The sequence below is a fragment of the Panicum virgatum genome, chromosome 5K (genome assembly GCF_016808335.1).
Source record: "Panicum virgatum strain AP13 chromosome 5K, P.virgatum_v5, whole genome shotgun sequence".
In the NCBI taxonomy this organism is placed as follows: domain Eukaryota; kingdom Viridiplantae; phylum Streptophyta; class Magnoliopsida; order Poales; family Poaceae; genus Panicum; species Panicum virgatum.
In genome coordinates, this window is record NC_053140.1 from 15,508,966 (window position 1) to 15,527,502 (window position 18,537).

General features: G+C 51.6%; 1 protein-coding gene, 1 long non-coding RNA gene and 1 pseudogene across 2 annotated transcripts; 2 read left to right on the plus strand and 1 right to left on the minus strand.

Annotated features, from left to right (window-relative positions):
* The first annotated feature begins 632 nt into the window (after positions 1-632).
* Positions 633-9,034, plus strand: LOC120706599 (annotated as a pseudogene).
* A 1,063-nt stretch (positions 9,035-10,097) lies between these two features.
* LOC120706600 (histone-lysine N-methyltransferase SETD1B-like) lies at positions 10,098-13,104 on the minus strand. The gene is made up of 2 exons (XM_039991278.1): positions 12,096-13,104; positions 10,098-10,963 (listed from the first exon to the last, which is right to left on the minus strand). Exons 1-2 carry the CDS (start codon positions 12,883-12,885, stop codon positions 10,875-10,877), a joined length of 879 nt encoding a protein of 292 aa, XP_039847212.1. The 5' UTR covers positions 12,886-13,104; the 3' UTR covers positions 10,098-10,874.
* Positions 13,105-16,126: 3,022 nt separating this feature from the next.
* Positions 16,127-17,025, plus strand: LOC120706603. The gene is made up of 3 exons (XR_005688370.1): positions 16,127-16,264; positions 16,416-16,637; positions 16,753-17,025. It is a non-coding gene; the product is annotated as an uncharacterized LOC120706603 (long non-coding RNA).
* The last annotated feature ends 1,512 nt before the right edge of the window (positions 17,026-18,537 follow it).

Consider the following 18,537-nt stretch of genomic DNA (forward strand, 5'->3'; position numbering starts at 1 on the left):
GAGCGACGACGGCGTCTGGGCCTTGAGTTCGTGGAGATGTTGGCTCTGATCAAGGACTGGGAGCAAGTCGATGCAAGACTTCAGCATCTCATAGAGGATGAAGAACTTGAAGAATTATTTGAAAACTTATATCTAGATGTTGAATCTGTATAACTATTTAGTGTGGACTGTGGACTGAACTTGTGATGAACATTTAGAGCTGGCTGTACTCTTTTCCTTTGTAGGGTTTTGTCCTCACGAGGTGTGGGGTTTTACCTACAAAGGTTTTTAATGAGGCAGCACCCAAAATAGCTCAATTTAATAAATTTGTTATCATGAAATGTGTTTCTGTTTTGTGATCTATTTGTGAATTTGAATCTTAGATTTGAAATCTTGAAATCATTCTGAGTTGAGGGAGTGACGGTCTGGTGCAGATGCCTAGCCGGGCTCGGGCTGGCACGGCCCACGAAGCCCGCCTGACATATCGGGCCGGCCTGGCACGCCAAAGAGGTCCCGTGCCGTGCTCGTGCACAACGCTCGGCACGTGGGCCGGCCCGGCCCGGCCCGGCACGATTAGTTATCCGGGCTAATCGTGCCGGCCTGCCGGGCCTAATTGTGCCGGGCCGGGCTCGGCCCGTTGGACAACTATAGGCCAAGCCAAACCCCACCATGGCGTGTACGCCGGCCGTGTCCGCCCCCTCCGCGCTCGCTCCGCCGGCTCCGGCCGGCGCCCGTCTCGCCTCCTCGACGGCGGCGCGGCGTGGCGCGCTCGCCCTCCGCCCCGCCCGCGCTCTCCCCGCGCCGAGGCTCGGCCTCGGCCTCGGCGCCCGCCGCGGCGCCGCCGCGGAGGTACGTGCCGGTTGCGGGCGCCCGCCCGCGCTCACCGAGCCGCGAGCTTGCGTGCTGACGGGCGGAGATCGGTGTTCCTCTGCAGGGGGCCGTGGAGCTGTAGGCCAAGGTGACCGGCAAGTGCTTCTTCGACGTGGAGGTCGGCGGGGAGCCCGCGGGCCGCATCGTCGTCGGGCTCTTCGGGGAGGTCGTCCCCGCGACAGCGGAAAACTTCCGCGCCCTCTGCACTGGTGCGTACGCTGCGGACCGAGTTCAAATCAGTACTGGCTGCGGTGGGTTTAGGAGCTCACCTTCTGTTGCTGCTCGTTTGGACATTTGGTTTGGGGCCTTGGGGAACAGGTGAGAAAGGTTTCGGCTACAAGGGCTGCTCCTTCCACCGGATCATCAAGGACTTCATGATCCAGGGTGGCGACTTCCAGGAGAACAATGTAAGCATGTTTACCGATCTACATTTTGCCTAATTGCCTTCATGGCTGCTGCAGATGTTTCAAAAGTTGCCATATGCATTCGAGGGAAAGATATTTTTACAGTCACCAATCGATCTGGCTGGATGCTTGTAACTTTGTCTAGATCTGATCATCAATTTATGTGTAGGTTCCATTGAAGTTTTAATTTAGATATGTTTGAGAAACTTTCAATTTAGAATTTAGGTATTGCTCCCAGTCAAACTGTTAAAACTGGAAGCAAGAAGTCCTACAAAAATGGTGGCAAGAAAATTCCTGGCATTTGCCCATTTTTTCCCCCTTATTCCATTGAGAACAACTCAGCTACTCACTCAGTCCAGGTTTGATGTGTGCCTAACGAAAAAAAAGAAACCCAAAATTGATCTGTGCCTAAGCAAGCAAGGTGAGGCAGCGCTGCACAACTGCATTGCTTCGTGACACACGTCCTCTCGTAGCGCGTGAAGCTCGTTACTCTATCATCCCTCGTCCACTGCCCACTGCGAAATTGGCAGCGCTCGCGCGGAGAGCACATGGCGCGCTGGCTGGGAAAACGAAGCATTTTTTTTTGAATAAAATGCAGGAGCTCTGCTATATCATTTAAGAAAGGGGAAGCAGTTCAAAGTTCTTAAAAAAGAGATATTACAGAATTAACTAAGTCCTCAAACTCAAGGTAAAAGCAACCGAAGTTAAACATTATTAACGAACGATAACTCAGGGCCACCACATGCCAATCTTCTGTCACTGATTTCTCCCTTGATCTCCTGTATGACCGTGATTGGCGATCCAAACTGTTGATTGAAAACCCTACGGTTCCGCTCCTTCCAAATGTTCCAAGCTGTGTAAATCATCATTGCGGCCTTCAGCTTTCTTGTCTTGTTAGGCAGGTTAGCAAGCTCCTTTTCCCACCAATCTAAGATCTGCAGGCCTGATTGTGGTATCTTTACTAAGTTTTGTGTCCACGCGGCCACTCTGCTCCACACTTGTTGCGCAAACTGGCAGTGCAGTATGAGATGTGATGCTGTTTCCTGCTCCTGATTGCACAAAGAGCATACTAGGTTGCAGGGCCATTGCCGAGCCAAGAGTTTATCTGCAGTCAGTATCTTGCTTTGGACGAGAAACCATGCAAAAAACTTGTGCTTTCCTTCTGTTTCTGCCTTCCAAATATAATCTCCTTTGAACAAGCTGTATGATCCTTCGAACTATGCATTGTAAGCAGACTTTGCCGTGTACATCCCGTCTGCTGTCCATCTCCAGGCAATAGTATCTGGTTCATCTGTAAGTTGCACTGACTGCACAAAGTCCCACAACTGCACAAAGCTTGCCATTTCTTCCACTGTCTGCATCCTCCATAATCCTCGTGTCCAGTTGTGCTGGTGAATTTCCTCACTTACAGTTTTATTTTTCCTCCACGCTAGCCGAAACAAGTCTGGAAAGACATCCATAGGTGCTTGTCCATTCATCCATGACGATTGCCAGAATCCAGCCTTTAACCCATTTCCCACCGTGACTATCGTGCTTACTCTGAATAACTGCTTGTCAATTGCATCCACCGGCGGTTCAGTGCCTACCCATGGTCTCTCCGGTGACACCCAGTGGAACCATAACCACCTCAAACGCAAAGCTCGACTGAACAAGTCCAAATCCAAGATTCCCAGACCTCCAAAATGTTTTGGTCTCATTGCCTTTCGCCATTGTACTAGGCAATTTCCTCCATTGGCCTCAGTCATTCCTTTCCAAAGGAAATTCCTTCTAAACTTATCAATTTTCTTGATGGCCCACTTTTGAAGCTTGAAAACAGTTATGAAGTATGTCGGTACTGATGTTAGTACTGAGTTGGTGAGCTTCAGTCTTCCTGCTCTATTCAGTAGCTTTCCTTTCCAAGTCGTCAGTTTGGCACCTACTTTGTCTATGAGTGGTTGAATGTCCACTCTTTTGAGCTGTCTGACATGGAGAGGAAGTCCAAGATAACTGCACGAGAACTCCTTAACCTGGCACTGAAAAGCTTCCATGACATATTGTAAATTCATGCCATCACAACAAACCGGGTATACTGCACTTTTTGTCAGCGTTAGTGACCAGCCCTGAAGCACAACCAAAAGCTCTCAATATATTTTCTACCACCTGAACCTCTTCAGTAATTGGGTTGAGAAAAATTGCAGCAGCATCTGCATATAAGCTGATTCTTATCCTTGCATTTCTGTTGCAGATCGGTGATAGTAATCCTTCGGCGGTAGCTCTTTTTAACATCAGTTGTAAAGGCTCCATAGCTAAAATGAAAAGCATTGGAGATAATGGATCTCCCTGCCTGAGCCCAGTTTTATGTTTGAACCATTTCCCCCTCGAGCCATTCAGCAGAACTGAAGATGTTGCTGTCCCCAACAGTGTTGTTACCCATGATCTCCACCTTGAGCCAAAACCCATTTGTTGCATCACCTCCTGTAGATAATCCCAACGAACTGTATCAAACGCTTTAGCTATGTCTAGTTTCAGAAACAATGTTGGCTTCTTTGCTCTGTGTAACTCCTTGAGCAGGTTCTGTGTGTAGAGGAAATTGTCTTGGATGCTTCTTCGTTTGATGAATGAAAACGAAGCATTTTGGCCAGGGAAACGAAGCGATAGGAGATTATGAGCTCCTTGGTCTCTGTGCCAAACCCTTACGCGCAGGTCATACATGGATGGAGGGAGTATTTTTGTTACATACAACTAAAAAACAGGAGAGGAAAAATTGAGGTCCCCATTCAATGTAGCAAGTCACTGCTCAAGCTATAAGACTTATTGCACTTCTTGATTGGTATATTTGCCACAAGTCTCCAAATGGTTTAGTTCCACGCCTTTCTTTCAAAACATGGTTTTCTGATGATCTGAACTAATATACCATTTAGGATTAGTATCACCATTAAATGGCCATCAATGCACATGCTTATTGGCATTTGGGTCCAAGATATTGAAGGGGATCTTTAGTTCCAGCGCGTTGAGTCCTCCACAACAATGACATTCATTGAGCATACTTGGATCTGATTTCTATCGTTTCCATGGGCAGGCCTGTGTAATATTGACCATTACACGCAATACCTACAAAATTATCAATCAGTATTAAGAACGCACTTTGAATGGGCATCTAACTATCGCATTGCATCATCCAATATCTATTCTCTTGTGTTGAGAGTACTTGAATGCCATTCTGCATTATTTGGTGCAATGCACCTCCCTTTATGCAATTTTTAAATTCTCTTTTCATCATTCATCTTAGTTCATATGATACATCCATTGAGGTTTCCCTACAAAATTGTTCCAATGAAGGTAACCCATTATGAAAGCTTTGATTTTCTTTTCCTTTGGTAATAAATTTCTTATAAGCTAGCAAGGGCTTGAACAGTACTTGAAAATGTGAATTGATGTATCTCATAACGCAGAATTGATTACTGGATCCCAAGTTTGCTAGAGTACATTTAATTTGCAAAATTGAATTTGAGTTTGTGAATACTAAGTAAAAACATGAATATTGGATGTGAAGAACCAACTTCTCTGTTTTTTTGTGTGTGAAAACAACTCAATATGCTGATGACAGATGGAGTAGGAAATCACCTCGTGGGTTTGCATATGGATGCTACCACAATACAACTTTCCTGGAACAATGGAAGCTACCACTAGCAGCTTTTTAGTTAAGGGGACCACTATATATACTGGTTAAAGAATTTACAACCAAATCATCAAAGAGTAGAAAAAGCATCCCATGAAAACAAAACAAATTAGGAAAATCAATGATGGGTCGTTAGCTCACTTGATTCTGTCATGACCTTAAAGGTCTTCTTTCCTTAGTCCTAAGCTATTACTGGTGACCACAGGGTACTGGTGGGAGAAGCATTTATGGAAATTTTACATGTAAGTGACTCCAGATCTTCAAGCCTTCTACTTGATTACCTTGTGTAGGAGAGTAGAATTGGTGTAATGGATGGATTGTATTAGCTTGAGGCCTTGGCCGGTATATATAAGAGTACAAGACTTGGGGTGCAAGGCAACCCCACCGGATATGTATGGCAGTCCGGATACAATATCTAAACTACCAAATATACTCTAACATCCCCCCGCAGTCACAGCGGGAGCACTGCAGACGGTGAGACTGGAGGAGAAGCCGAAGGTAGGAACCGACGGACTGACATCCCCCCGCAGTTGTAGCGTCGGCGCAATGCGGATGCTGCGACTGGAGAGAACCGGCGAGAAACTCATGCGGATGGTAGCCCTTTGTGCCGATGTCGAGATAGCCGAGCTGAAGGAGCCATGGTCGAAGATGACGTGCGTAGAGTAGCCGTGGTTGACGTAGAGCTGTCGAAGTTGCCGAAGACGAGATTGCCGCACATGAAGCCGCGGGCGCATGAGGAGGCGCCATGGTGGTGGCGTAATGGAGAAGACGCCGGAGACGAAGATGGCGACGTGTCGAGGCAGCCGTAGAGGGAGCGATGCCAAAGTCGATGCAGTCAGGCCATCGGGCGACACATGCCCGAGTTTGCCAGGCTCGGGAACGCATCGGGGACGATGGGCACGCACCGGTGTTGCCAATACCGGACGTGCAAGGGAGGATGCACAACCAGACGCCGTCGCCGAGGGGGACCAGCAGAGAAGGCCTCCATGGCGGTCGCAGGCGCAGAAGAAGGCGAGGTAGAAGGTGCCAACGCCTGTTGTTGCTGGAGTAGACGAAGTAGTCGGGGACGAGATGGCGACGCTGGCGACGTGGTTGTGCTAGACGAAGTGAGGAAGGGAACCCAGATTTTCCAGCACAAGACCGAATGATCCGGATTGCGCGGCGGCGGTGCTCGAAGGAGATGGCGAAGAACCCGTACAGCTTGACGAAGACCATGCGCGGGACGCGCAGCGATAAGTCAATGATGAGGTCGTGGACGTAATCGGCGGCGGTGAGGATGCAACGGCGAAGGAGACCACGAGTGGCGCCGCGGTTGCCCGAAGAGGCGAAGCAGCGGCAGCCCTCCATACTCGGGGAAGAGGCGCGCAGTACGAGGACGGACGTCACGGGAGCCGAGTGGATCACGCACATCGGCTGATCAGACCGAGTAGCGTGAGGCGAGACGACGGTGGGCGAAGTCGGTGAAGGCGACGACGAGCCGGCGAAGGTCGACGTGCGAACGAAGCGGCGAGGAGGGCAGTGCAGATGGGCGTCCCCTAGAGCACCGTCCATGTCACCATGTCGCATGTCGAAGACGAAGAAGAGGCCGGTGAAGTCGACGCGGATGTCGAAGTAGAGGCGCGAGGTCGACGGGCGGTGGGCGACTCAATCTCGATCAGTGATCGAGTAAAAATCAGAGAAACTAACCAAAAATAAATCAGCAGCAGCAAATCTTCGCGTAGAGCCTCTGGGTGCGCATAGCACAGGCCTCCTCCCCACTCTTATCCTCTCCCCTGCTCATCATGGTCAACGACGGACCATAGCCACGGGCGAGAGAGAGAAACAGAGGGTGAGAAAGAGGTGGCCAGGCGACGGTGATGAGGGCGGGTGGCGCGCGTCCCTCCCGGCGACGGTAGGCAGCCGGAGGCGGTGGAGGATCCCCGCCAGGGACGGCAGCGGATCCGGAGCGTGGCGCACGTCCTGGCCGGCGACGACGGATCCCCCCGGGATGCGGAGGAAGCCGCCAGGGCAGAGGCGCGACCGGCGGCGGAGGGAGCCCGCGCGAGGCGCGTGGGACAGAGCCGCACGGGCGCTGCAGAGAAGGCCGCCGGGTGGACGGTGCAGCCGACGCGGGATCCAGATGGGAAGCCTGGCGTGAAGGCGACGGGTCGGAGCGGAGGTGCTGCACGGAATTCGTCGATGACGAGTTGAAGGCGCCACGCGGAGCCCCTGCTGCCACCACGGCAGCACAAGGTGGGTCACGGGCGCCGCCGGGAGACTGCGACTGCCACCACGGCAGCGCGGATCGGGTCGTCGGCGGATTCCATGCGGGTGACGAGGTACGCCGATCTGCTACTGCTTGACACTCTAAGGGCGGCGGATTAACTCGATCCGCCGTGATGGAGGGCGCTGCCCCCGGCGGAGGTCATGGGGGACCTCCCCGGGGGCGCGCTAGGAGGCCGTCGAGGGGGCGCCCTGGATGGGAGCCGTGGGGGACGGCCAGCGGCGTGCAGGAGGCAGGAGGGGCGCCGGCGGCGCTAGGGTTAGGGCAGCGGAAGATAGTCTAGGATCTCAAACCCTAATCTCGTGATACCATGTAGGAGAGTAGAATTGGTGTAATGGATGGATTGTATTAGCTTGAGGCCTCGGCCGGTATAAATCTGTGAAGGTAAGGCATTCATGATCTCCAACAATGAAGTAATTGCGTTTCTCTAACTATTGTCCTTCTGGAACACCTTAAATTTTGCAGCATAAATCTGTTTTAACTTTTAAGTAATGACTCACATCTTTTTAAGTAATGATTCACATTTAAATATATATATGTTGATCAGTACATTACGTTGATACAGTCTTAAAGATGTACGTGGATATGTTTCTTTACATACTTCAAGTTCTTTGGTATATTTGTTACTTCAGGCATTACAAAAAAAAAAAGTTATTCTATTATAGCTTATTTAGATTGCTTTAAACCCAAGTTATAGTTATATACATCCTTAAGATAGTGGCTTAGAAATAATTCCTTGTCCCAAAAAAGGGGGGTGGAGGAGGTTCCGTTCAATACTTCCTGTTTACGTAGAATCAAATTTCCTAGAGCAATGATATATCACATATCCTAGAGAGAGCAACTTGAACACAAATTTCCACTGCCTCCTTTTTTGAAGGATTACTGTCCAGGCCCATAAAATTGTCATGCGTGATTTACATCTTTTGGTACTTGAACTCATTGTCTTCGAGTACCTTGATACTCTGAATTAATATGACATTAACCATTTGTATTGTTCAAACTGTAAAGGTTAGTCTCTTTGTTCCTTTTGGACATTTGGCCAGCACTACCAACTGATTATGTTTAAGTTGTCAGGCTGTTTTTTTTAATAACGATCAGTCCCACCTTCCACTTCAATATGCTTTCCACTGTTCTGTAATTTTTCTGTACTAAAAGTTCATTTATATGCTTTGGTTTATTACATATTTCATAAGTCAGCACCAGACATTTTCAACTCAATTACATTGATTGGTCTGTTATTTATGTATGAACAAGACAAGATACAAGCGAGCATATATACATCTAGATGTGGTAGGATAATATATCAAGAATAAACTATCCCCAATCCAAGCATACCCTTGGACTTATCATGTTTTGTTTTCTCCGTCAAGAACCGGCCATTGAGATTTTATTGGCTCACAATCAAATAATTAATGGAATGCTTCTCAGACTCCGTGGTTGGACAACCGTCACGTCGTGTTTGGACATGTCCTGGAGGGGATGGACGTGGTGAAGCAGCTTGAATCTCAAGAAACCAGCAGATCTGATACTCCCAAGCAGCCCTGCCCAATTGTGAATTGTGGTGAGTTGCCCTTGGACGGCTGAGCAAAGTCAATAGCTCAGTTTGGGGGGGTTAATCCGACACATCCTTTTTTTCTTCGGAAAACTTGAGCCTTCTAGTCGAGGGCTAACTGATTTCCGTTTAGCTAGTCAACTTTAGGACACTCTTTAGGTCTTCTCTCTCTCTTTTTTTGGAGCGAGAATGTTGTGTCATGCAACAGTGTAAGAGGAAATGAAATGGTACTGCGTTCTTATTTTTAGCCAAACCTTGTTGATGATACGGTTATCCAATGAAGCTCGGAGCCATCTGTTACGTTGTAAGCTTGGAGCATCGACGCGCATTTGGTGGCATCATTTTTGAGTTGAAAGTGCAAAGCAAGAAGTTCTGCCATTGGGTTATGTGAGTATGTGCGATGATGATACTTCACTCGGAGATGTGGACAGATATTACGATAGCAATGAGTTGGCCAGAGTCGCCTCAAAAAAGGGAATGAGTTAGTACCAGATAAAATGTTGTCAGGCTTCTTTCATATCGACAAGTCAGCATCAGCGCTCGCATTTCACGCCACACGCCAGGAAAAACACTCATCAATCCATCAGATGCAATGCCAACAGTACTCACCGTGTTCGGCTGGTGGCTCCCGTGTTCCTCTCCTATCCCTCTAGCTTCAGCCACCAGTCAAGTAACAATATTTTTCTCTCACACCACTCCAGCCTGCCGAACACGGTGAGTGGACAGCTCTGGCCACCAGTCAGGTAACAATGTTTTTCTCTCACACCACTCCAACTCCAGCCTGCCGAACACGGTGAGTGGAACAGAGCAGAACTAGAGCTGCTACAGCTACATGACAAACATCCTTCTACTGGAAACCATTTCTCATGAATCTATCCTCCGCCCTTTTCTAGTGTACTGGTAACGCATGGATGAAGAACACCTGTAAGAGCATTTCCAACAGATGTTGTATATGACCTTCTATCTGTAAAAATAAAGAGAAAGCCCCAAAAACCAGGTTCCAACAGATCTTGTATCCGACCCCATCATGCATCCGGTCCTCCAAAATCTCCCCTCCGTCCTTCATTTTTGCAGGTCCTCCAGCCGCCCGCAAAATCGCTCGCGCACTCCTCCCGCACGCGCTCGCCACTCCCACGCGCGCGGAACGGAGCCGGGCGCCGGCGGGGCGCGGAGCGGCGGCGGCAGAGCGGAGCAGCCGCGGCGGGGAGCGGAGCAACGGCGGCGGGTGCGAAGCAGCCGTGGCGAGGCGTGGAGCGGAGCAGCCGCGGCGGAGCGCGTAGCGGCGGCGGGGAGCGGAGCAGCGGCGGCGGGCGCGGAGCAGCGTGGCGGCACGGAGCAGCGGCGGCGGAGTGTGTAGCAGCACGGCGGCGGGGCGCGGAGTAGCAGCGGCAGCGGAGCGCGAAGCGGCGGCGGGAGCGAGCTCGGTGGGGGAGAAGGAGAGAGAGTATGACACATGGGTCCACTAGCAGTACAAATATGGAGATCTAAATTTGGCTAGTCTGTTGGATTCCCAACATTTTTTCAAGCCTTCTATCTTTTTACAAAGCCTCATACCATCTAAATATACAAATGGAAATACAGCATCTCTTGGAGATGCTCTAAAGCTGTTGGGGCCATCTTGCTCCCCGCTGGCCAAACAACAGGCATCATACATGCAAAAAAAAAGTTCTGTTTTCTACTTTTCTTTACCTGCACTCTTATACTCGTACAACAACAATCATGCAACGCAAAAAAAAAACGCACGGTCCGCGGCGCTGCACGTGTCACCCCCAGCGAGGCGGCGACCCCGTGCGCGCTGTGCACGTACGGCTAGCTCCCTGCCCAAACCACATGCTTACTAATCCTAGCTTTCTTTTCTTTTCTTTTTTATACTTTTGGAGAAATGCTAAAAAACTAGCTATGACCACACACACACAAAGCACACACACGACGCATGTTTGTACAGTGGAACGCAAAAAATGTTGTCAGAAGCAACTGTTCCTTTTTTTGTTGTTGTTTTTTTCCCTGATGAGATCGGAAGACTGTTAATGTTGGAGATGACGGGGTTGTCTCTCTGGTGATGACGCGCCCGCATCGCCAGCCGAAGGAAGAGCTTGGATAGCGAGTTCTTGGACCCGCCGCCGCCCCCGCCGGCGGCGGATCGATCTTTCACGAGCCGAGGCGGGAGGCGGCGGAGGCGAGCGCCACCGCCTGCGCCCACACCTTGAGCCGCGCCTTCACGTCCCTCGGGTCGTCCCCTGCTCAGTTCGCCCCCACAAACCACGACACCAACAGCACGTCAGCACAAGAAACAAAGACCACGCACCAAGATACGTTCTCAGACGAGACGACCACAATTCCGCAAAGCGGCGGGGGAAAACAAAAAGGGGAACGCTTTGCGACGAAGCAAAAGCGCCCGGGGCCTCATGCGCTTGCTAGCTAGTGGTACGTCTGGCTCGTGAGGGAAAGCGGACGCTCGGGTGAGCAGGGCAGAGCAGCAGCAAAGCTAAGGGCCTCTTTGGGAGGGCTCACCCCGGCTCCGGCTTCATCACTGTTCATCACTGTAGCGCGAAGCCGGAAAAGCCAGTGAAACCTGGCTTCAGCAGCTTCACCGTTATCTCAGTGAAAGCCGATTCGTTTCAGCTCCGTGCTACAGTGCCGCACAGTGCCTCGGCACTGTAGCACGGAGCCGGAGCCGCCCGGGTGAAGCCCTCCCCTAAGCACGGTGTCGCTCTCGGCTCGTCGGCGTCCGCGTCGGCGTCGGCGTCGGCGTCCGGGACTCCAACCACCGCGTCCCAATCAGGCCCTTGATGAGCGCTGGCGCGAGCACGATTCCCGGCCACAAAAGGCACGGACGCGTGCCATGGAATTTCCTCCTGTACCATGTACATGTACTACTACTACGTGCTTTTGGGTGATTAGACAGGAGCTAGCACGTGACACTTGGCGCCGCTGCTCGTTCGCAGGCTTCGTCCGGGTGCACTGCCTGGTAAGGCAGGGCAACGTACGAACCCAGCCGCCGTGTCCGCCCCCCCCCCCCCCCCCCCCCCCCCGGCTCTGTGCTTGCTTGATGGACGTGCGCGCGGTGGCGGATCGGCCGCCGGGCGCCGGCGCCGGGAACTGATCCGCCGGCCGGCGAGGTGATGCGTTGCGAGGTAGCGAGCGGATCGGCCGAGATGCAACTTGCGCTCGCGTACGGACAAGCCGTCCGGAGCACTCGTTGACAAATGACAAGCAAACCCATGGATGCTTCGTCGATCTACTCCATTCTTTTCTACTCCAAGCTTACGTTTGCCGTGGCAGCAGCGCGGCGCAGTACGTAGAAAATTGGAGTGGTTATTAATGGCAATGATTGGGGATCGGACGGGGGTTGGGTGGGCTGTTAGTTACCGGGGCTGGAGATGCGCCAGCTGCCGGAGGCCGGCGAGTTGCCGCCGCTGCTGGCGGTGTCGACGCCGGAGAGCGCGTGGCAGGGGATCTCCACGGTCCAGTCGCAGGGGAGGCCCAGGCCCAGGTCCCGGCACGCGCGGACTTCCTCCATATCCATCGCCACGCCGCCGCCGCTCCCCGCGCCGGGGGACTCGCCTCCGCCGCCGCCGAGGACCACCACCGGCACCGCCGCGGCCGCCTCCCGCCGCTGCTTCCGCGCCCGCCACGCGCGCTCCAGCCACACCTCCCGCGCCATCCGCTCGCGGTGGTGGTACCGCCGCCGCCTCCCGGCGCCGGGCGGCCACCGCGCCTCCGTCTCGCTCGCGTACTCCTTGCCGCCGCTCGGCCCGGGCCACCACGGCGGCGACGACGGCGACCGCGCCGCCGCCGCCGCCCCGCGGTCGGGCGTGCCCGGGAGCGACGCCGACGACGGGGCCTGCACGTCGTACGGAGGGGGCCCCGCGCCGCCGTACGCCGCGGCGGCGTTGACGTCCGACCGCACCTCGAACTCGTCGTCGTCTTCCTCCTCCGCTTCGTCCCCGCCGTCCTCGTCGTCGGCGTCGCCGCCGTCGGAGCCCTCCATGGAGAGGCGGGACATGCGCTTGCTCATGTCCCACTCCTCCTCGTCCTCGTCCTCGTCCTCTTCCTCTTCCTCCTCTGCTATGAAGTTATCGTCGTCGTCGTCGTCATCGCGGCCGATGACGTCTCGGATGGTCGGAGGAGGCGAGGCTTCTGTCAACGGGGACGCCATTCCGAGCGGAGCAAGCTGTGATGACGGAGCTGGAGATCGGGGAGGCTGGGCAAAGAAGAGAGCCAAGAAGGTGAGGTTGATCGGAGAAGACTTGCGGCGCAAAGCGACTAGATCGAACCGAAATCTTTGTTTGGTTGCTGCAAGTTAGTAGATGGTGGAGGGAAGCAAACTGAGAGCATATGCGATATTCCCAAGGCAATGGCCGACGGGTCTTATATATTGGCCGGGAATCGGGAATGGACTGGAGAACATACAGCTCCTCATGGTCATGGGTTACCTACTTACATTACCTCCCGTGCGTGTAACAAAGTATTGTTACTGTAGTATAGGTTGTCCAAGCAAACTAAGTATTGTAAGTTTGTTATGATCCAAGAAAAAAAATTTAGTGGTAGTGGATTTTTTTCTTTTTAGTTTCACAATTGTCCTACATGTCCAAAGGGATGCTTGCGCTTTGCCAAAATGCCAAATATAACCCATGATGAGCAAATTTTTTTTTTGAAACAAGCCTCGGTGGAAACTAGCTGTTGTTTACGGATCAGCCATGCTATGTAACAGTTGTGCGTGAAGGATTTATTAATGGAGTATCTATCGTAAGTATTACAAAACCAAAGGGACAAAAAGGAACAGAGAGGAGGCATTTTCCTCGGTACCGTCTTCCAATGGTTTGCAGTAGTACCATATACATCTTACGGCCCCACGTTAAAATTGCGAGCGTTTGAGTTAACCCCGGCATGTCTTTTCTTTTATGACAATATAGACATGCACGCTACCCTGTTGGCTTCCATGCGTACTCGTTCAGCCGTGGTACACCCGGCAGCACAGCAAGCTAGCTCAATTACGCCAACAACCCATTTTGTTTGTTTGTTTGTTTCATGCCGTTATTAAGCCGGCATCAGCCACGTGGCTGCCACATTAATTCCGGAAAGTTTACACGGCGACACATATGCCAATTGCCAACCTCTGTTACTGCTAGTACCCCCTTGAACAGGGTAAAAAACACTAGCAGAAGTCTAGAACCCGTGTCCCTTTCGTTCCTGCACGAGCACAAGACAAGATTTGTTTCTGAACCGTCCAGTATTTTCCATCCTTGCTCCGCAGGGAAGGATTGGCGAAGAATGGAAGGAAAAAAAAATGTGGGTACGGGCAGCGCCAGAGCATGGTGGTAGTACTACGTGCGGGCCATGGTGGTAGTACTACGTGCGGGCCGCGCCGCCTGCGGCTGGGATCGGGGCCGCCGGCCAGCTGTCGCCGCCGACGACGTGGCCGCGCGCCAAGCGGGCGGGCGGGCGGGCGTCCCTGTCGGGGGCCGGCAGCCAGGCGGGCCCCGCCGCGAGAGGTGGCGCCGCCCCGGACCCGGCCAGGTCAACGCGCGCGGGCTGTGTGTGGCCGAGGCCCCCGGGCGGAGGGCAGGGGTCGGCGCCCGCCGCGTGGACGCTCGCTCGCTCCGCGGCGAAAGCGGAGGAGAGTTGGAAGGCGAACAATGCTTCGGATGACCATGGACTTGATGATTCGCTAGGGTTTGAAAAACCGGGAAGATTGCCGGTACCACTAATAACCCGTGAACGAGTGAACCAAATGCGCGAGCGGCGCCGCACGCAGCCGAGTACGAAAATAAAAAAAAAGGTTTTCAAAAGGTCGGAGAATGACGAAGTTAGGCCCTGATGTTCGACTCCAACGAAAGCTGAAGCTTTTGATCTCGAGCGTGAGCATGGTTACTGCGGAGCAAGTAATAGCTAGCCTGTGGTTGTATATTCATTCCCTGCGACTGCGATCATCGAGTGGTTGGAGCACAGATGCTAACCCAGCAAATGTGCTCTAGGGGAAGCAGTAATCCACACGTGCGACTAATAATTCTGACACGCTCTCTTCTCATCTCGATTAATGCTGCCGTTGCTGTACCGAGTGGCCTTGTTTTGGTTTTTTCATGTGATAGGAATACTAACATTTTGACCACTAATTACGGTGTCAAACAAAATTATTTACAAAATCAACTTCAGAACCCCTGCGCTAGGAATCATGAAGAATCTAACGAGGGCTTTGACCGCGCGATTAGAGGATGGTACTGTAGCATCACTGTAGCCAATGATTAATTACCGTCATTAGATTCGTCGCGAAAAGTTATACCCATCTCTAAAGAAGTTTCACAAATAGACTTCGTTTAATACTCCATACATACGAGATTCCTTTCTCACCAAAGCCAGAGCCAGTGGCGCCGATCCTCCCGGCGCCGATCGACACACGGGCACGGGCGCGAGCCGCTGCTGTTTCTATACCATATCCTCCGTTGCGGCAGCGGCGGCATCTCTGCCGGGTCGGAGCCAATCATGTAGCTAGCTAGCGCACTGATGGGTGGCCTAGTATATGTGTTCCGGAGGAAATAGTCGTGCATAAATATTAGAAACGCGACGCACACCGCGCACTGGAAGGTTTGGAAATCTGAACGAAAGCGACGCCTGCCACCGTTTGGGCTTTGCTCTCGGATCAGCGCGGACCGGCTGGAACTTGGAAATATGCAACGGGTGTGCTGCGTGGGAACGAACGGAACGGGCACCGCCACCCCCGCGCGAGAAAATTTCAAAATTATTAAATGCCAGGTTATATATGGCCGGCTTCCACAACTTTGAAATTATTTTTTTCTGCTGTTGCTGCTGCCTTTTCTTTTGTTTCTTATATATTGTTCGCAGGCCGCCCTTGAGCGCGTGAGCCAGGGAAATCCTGGGTCTCCTAATGATTCTGCATCGCGGGCATAAAATATAGTATCTTTTTCTCCCCTAACTAGTAGTCTAGTAGTAGTACCCTTGATCCATCGGTGTGTGCCTGCCCTTGTTGGTCCCAAGTGCCGCACGCATTTTGGCGATCACTACCGCAGCACGCCGACGCCGTGGCGGCGGCGACCGGCGACCGGCGAGCCAATGCGTGCTCGCCGAACCGAAAACCGCCCGTCCACCAGAAAATCAAAGCCTGTTTGCCGATACCCCACTTTTGAACGGCACGGTGGCCCGACCCAACGGTGTTTCGGAGCGAACAGGCCGAATGCCGCGGTAGCGCCGGCGGGATCGACAGAAACCGGCTGGGCTGTTGCTGCTCTGGGCCTGTCACGGCACTTAGGCCTCCACGAGGCCCACTGCGACGTTTCGGGGGCCGTGCGCTGCAGGGCCGGAGCGGGCCGCGGAGGCGCAAAAGCGATGGGAGCCGCAGCCCAGGTGGGCACAGTCGCTCGGCTCCACCACCAGCGCCGGCCGCGCCGCGACGAACGCAAGCCGCCAACCCCCGTGTTCCCCCCTTCCCCAACCAGCCTCCTCGTCCTCCCCGCCCCCCCGGCAGTGCGGCTCCGGCTCCGAGCCACCGGCGCCGGCCATTGCGGGTCGGTTCGTCCGAGGTGAGCGCTCCTCTCCGTCCCTTCCGCTCCTCGCGTTCCGCATTGCAGCATCGCACAAAAACCCTGAACCCTCTGATCTAACGTTGGTGCTGATTGATCCATTCCAATAGCCTGTTTACCCGATGTTTAACCGAGTCCCGACGCCTTGCAGAGTCGCCCCGCCCACGGTGCTCTCCGAATCGCGCCGCCATTGCTTGCCCACTTCACATTTTCCAGCGAATCACTTGGGCAACGGTAGTCTGAACTCTGAAGGCTGGGTGTTTGTTTTCAGTATTTTACCTCTTCTTCGGTGCTCACTTTTTCTGGCAATGCTGAGGCGCCAAATGGTTGCCCAAGTGAATTGAGGCAGATGGATCGAACCCGTCTCCAGAAAGTAAAGCATCTATATATATTGGTTGTTTCTTTTGTACACCTTGGCTTGGTTTTGTGACATTCATACTGTAAATGTTGTTACTCGTGACTTTTGTAATCAGATGTTTGGTTGACAGGCTGCCGAGACCACTATTTTGGATGAAACGAACGAGAGCGATCTGGATCTACCCGTGGATTGAGTTAAGTCTTCTCCAAGATTTTCCTGGGCCTGCCTGTCATATGTACTGAGATGTCGATCATCAGTTGTCCGTCGCCTTACATGTCAAAATATCAGATCCTGAATCTGACATTTTATTCAGATGTTTTGTTGACAAGCCGTGGAAACCAACTTAAAAAGTCAATATAAATGTTCCTGAAGCTGTTCAGTGTGGACAGTGACCACATTGATATGCCTAGTCTCAAAATTTGTTTAATAAGTTGGGTTGTAAATTAATTCAGGCTGGGTTAAGTTGACAAGTTCGCTTAACATAGCTGGAAACATTCTGCTCTGCTGAAATTTCCCACTAGAAGACTTGCTGATTTTTCAGATTCATCATTGCTAGTAAAAAACTAGGATTCCTTAGCTATGTAGAATCCCATGAAGCCAACTCTTGAAAAATTGTCCGTTATAGATGAATAAAAAATCGGAATCCTTAGTTTTGTAGAATCCCATTAAGCCAACTCTTGAAAATTTTCCCTTTGGAGATGAGTAAAAATTGCTTTTCAGCTGATATGTTTTGTTTAGACCCAAAATGGCTGTTTATAGGCATTGTTTGGCAGAGCTCCTGTAGCAGCTTCTAGGCTAAATCCAGGAGAAGCTCTGCCAAACATTTTTTTCTGAGAAGTGATCCTATGCTGATTCTGTGGAGTGATTCTCTGACATGAAGTAAGGAGCTGGGAGTTGAAAAAAGTAGCTTCTCCTGATTCACTTCTCATGTTGCATCTGTTTTTCATAAAGTTATTCTTACAGAATCATAGAGAATCACTTTCAGCCAGTGAATCTCTTCTCTTAGAGAATCAGCTCCCATAGAGAATCAGAATCAGGTGGAGCTCTACCAAACTGGCCTTTATAAAGTGGGAAAGTTTGAAGACGAGTACAGCTAAAACATGTGTTTTAAAGGCTGTTTGTTATAGGGGAAAAAAAAGAACAAGTCCAAATCACTGAGACCTTACACCTTAGGATCATCAAATTACGGAAATTTGAAAAACAAAATATTTGCAGAACAGAATTGTAAAAAATAAAGTGCAAAACTTGAAGTTTGAAGTAATAACTTGCTGGAGATTTGTTTTCACTCTCCCATATTTCCTGCTGTCATTTCACTTGTTATATTGTTGCCATCTTTGTCTGTTCATATTAACAGCAACTTGTTAATACTTGTTAGTTGTGCTCTAGCAAAGGCCGTAATGGGTGTCATAATGTGTTAGCTGTCAATTGTCTTTATTGGTTGTTCGTACCTGTTCAGCTATATCTCTTTTCATAAGAGGTGTGTTACACTGCCAACAGACAACTGCAACTGTTGCTGATATGAGCTCTCTCTTAGCACTTCTGTTTTCCCAAGCAGCTGCATGTGATTCTACTTGTGTCATCATTGCGGTTTACTGAACTATCATCAATGGTTAATTCTCGTGCTTCAATTGGTATTGTTGGTCCAGTGATAAAGCCCCCCCTCTCCCCCACTCTAACACCTGGGTTTTAGGGTCGGAGTGGCTAGAGGGGTGGTCTAAGTTGGTATCAGAGCCAGGTCCCGGGTTCGAAACCCACCGGCCACGCATTTCTTCCGCTGCGCGATTTCTCCTGCGGGGTTCGCTGAGACCAGCAGCCAGCAGCCACAGGCGCGGCGCGGCTCGCTCGCCGTAGGGGGAATGTTGGTCCAGTGATAAAGCCCCCCCTCTCCCCTACTCTAACACCTGGGTTTTAGGGT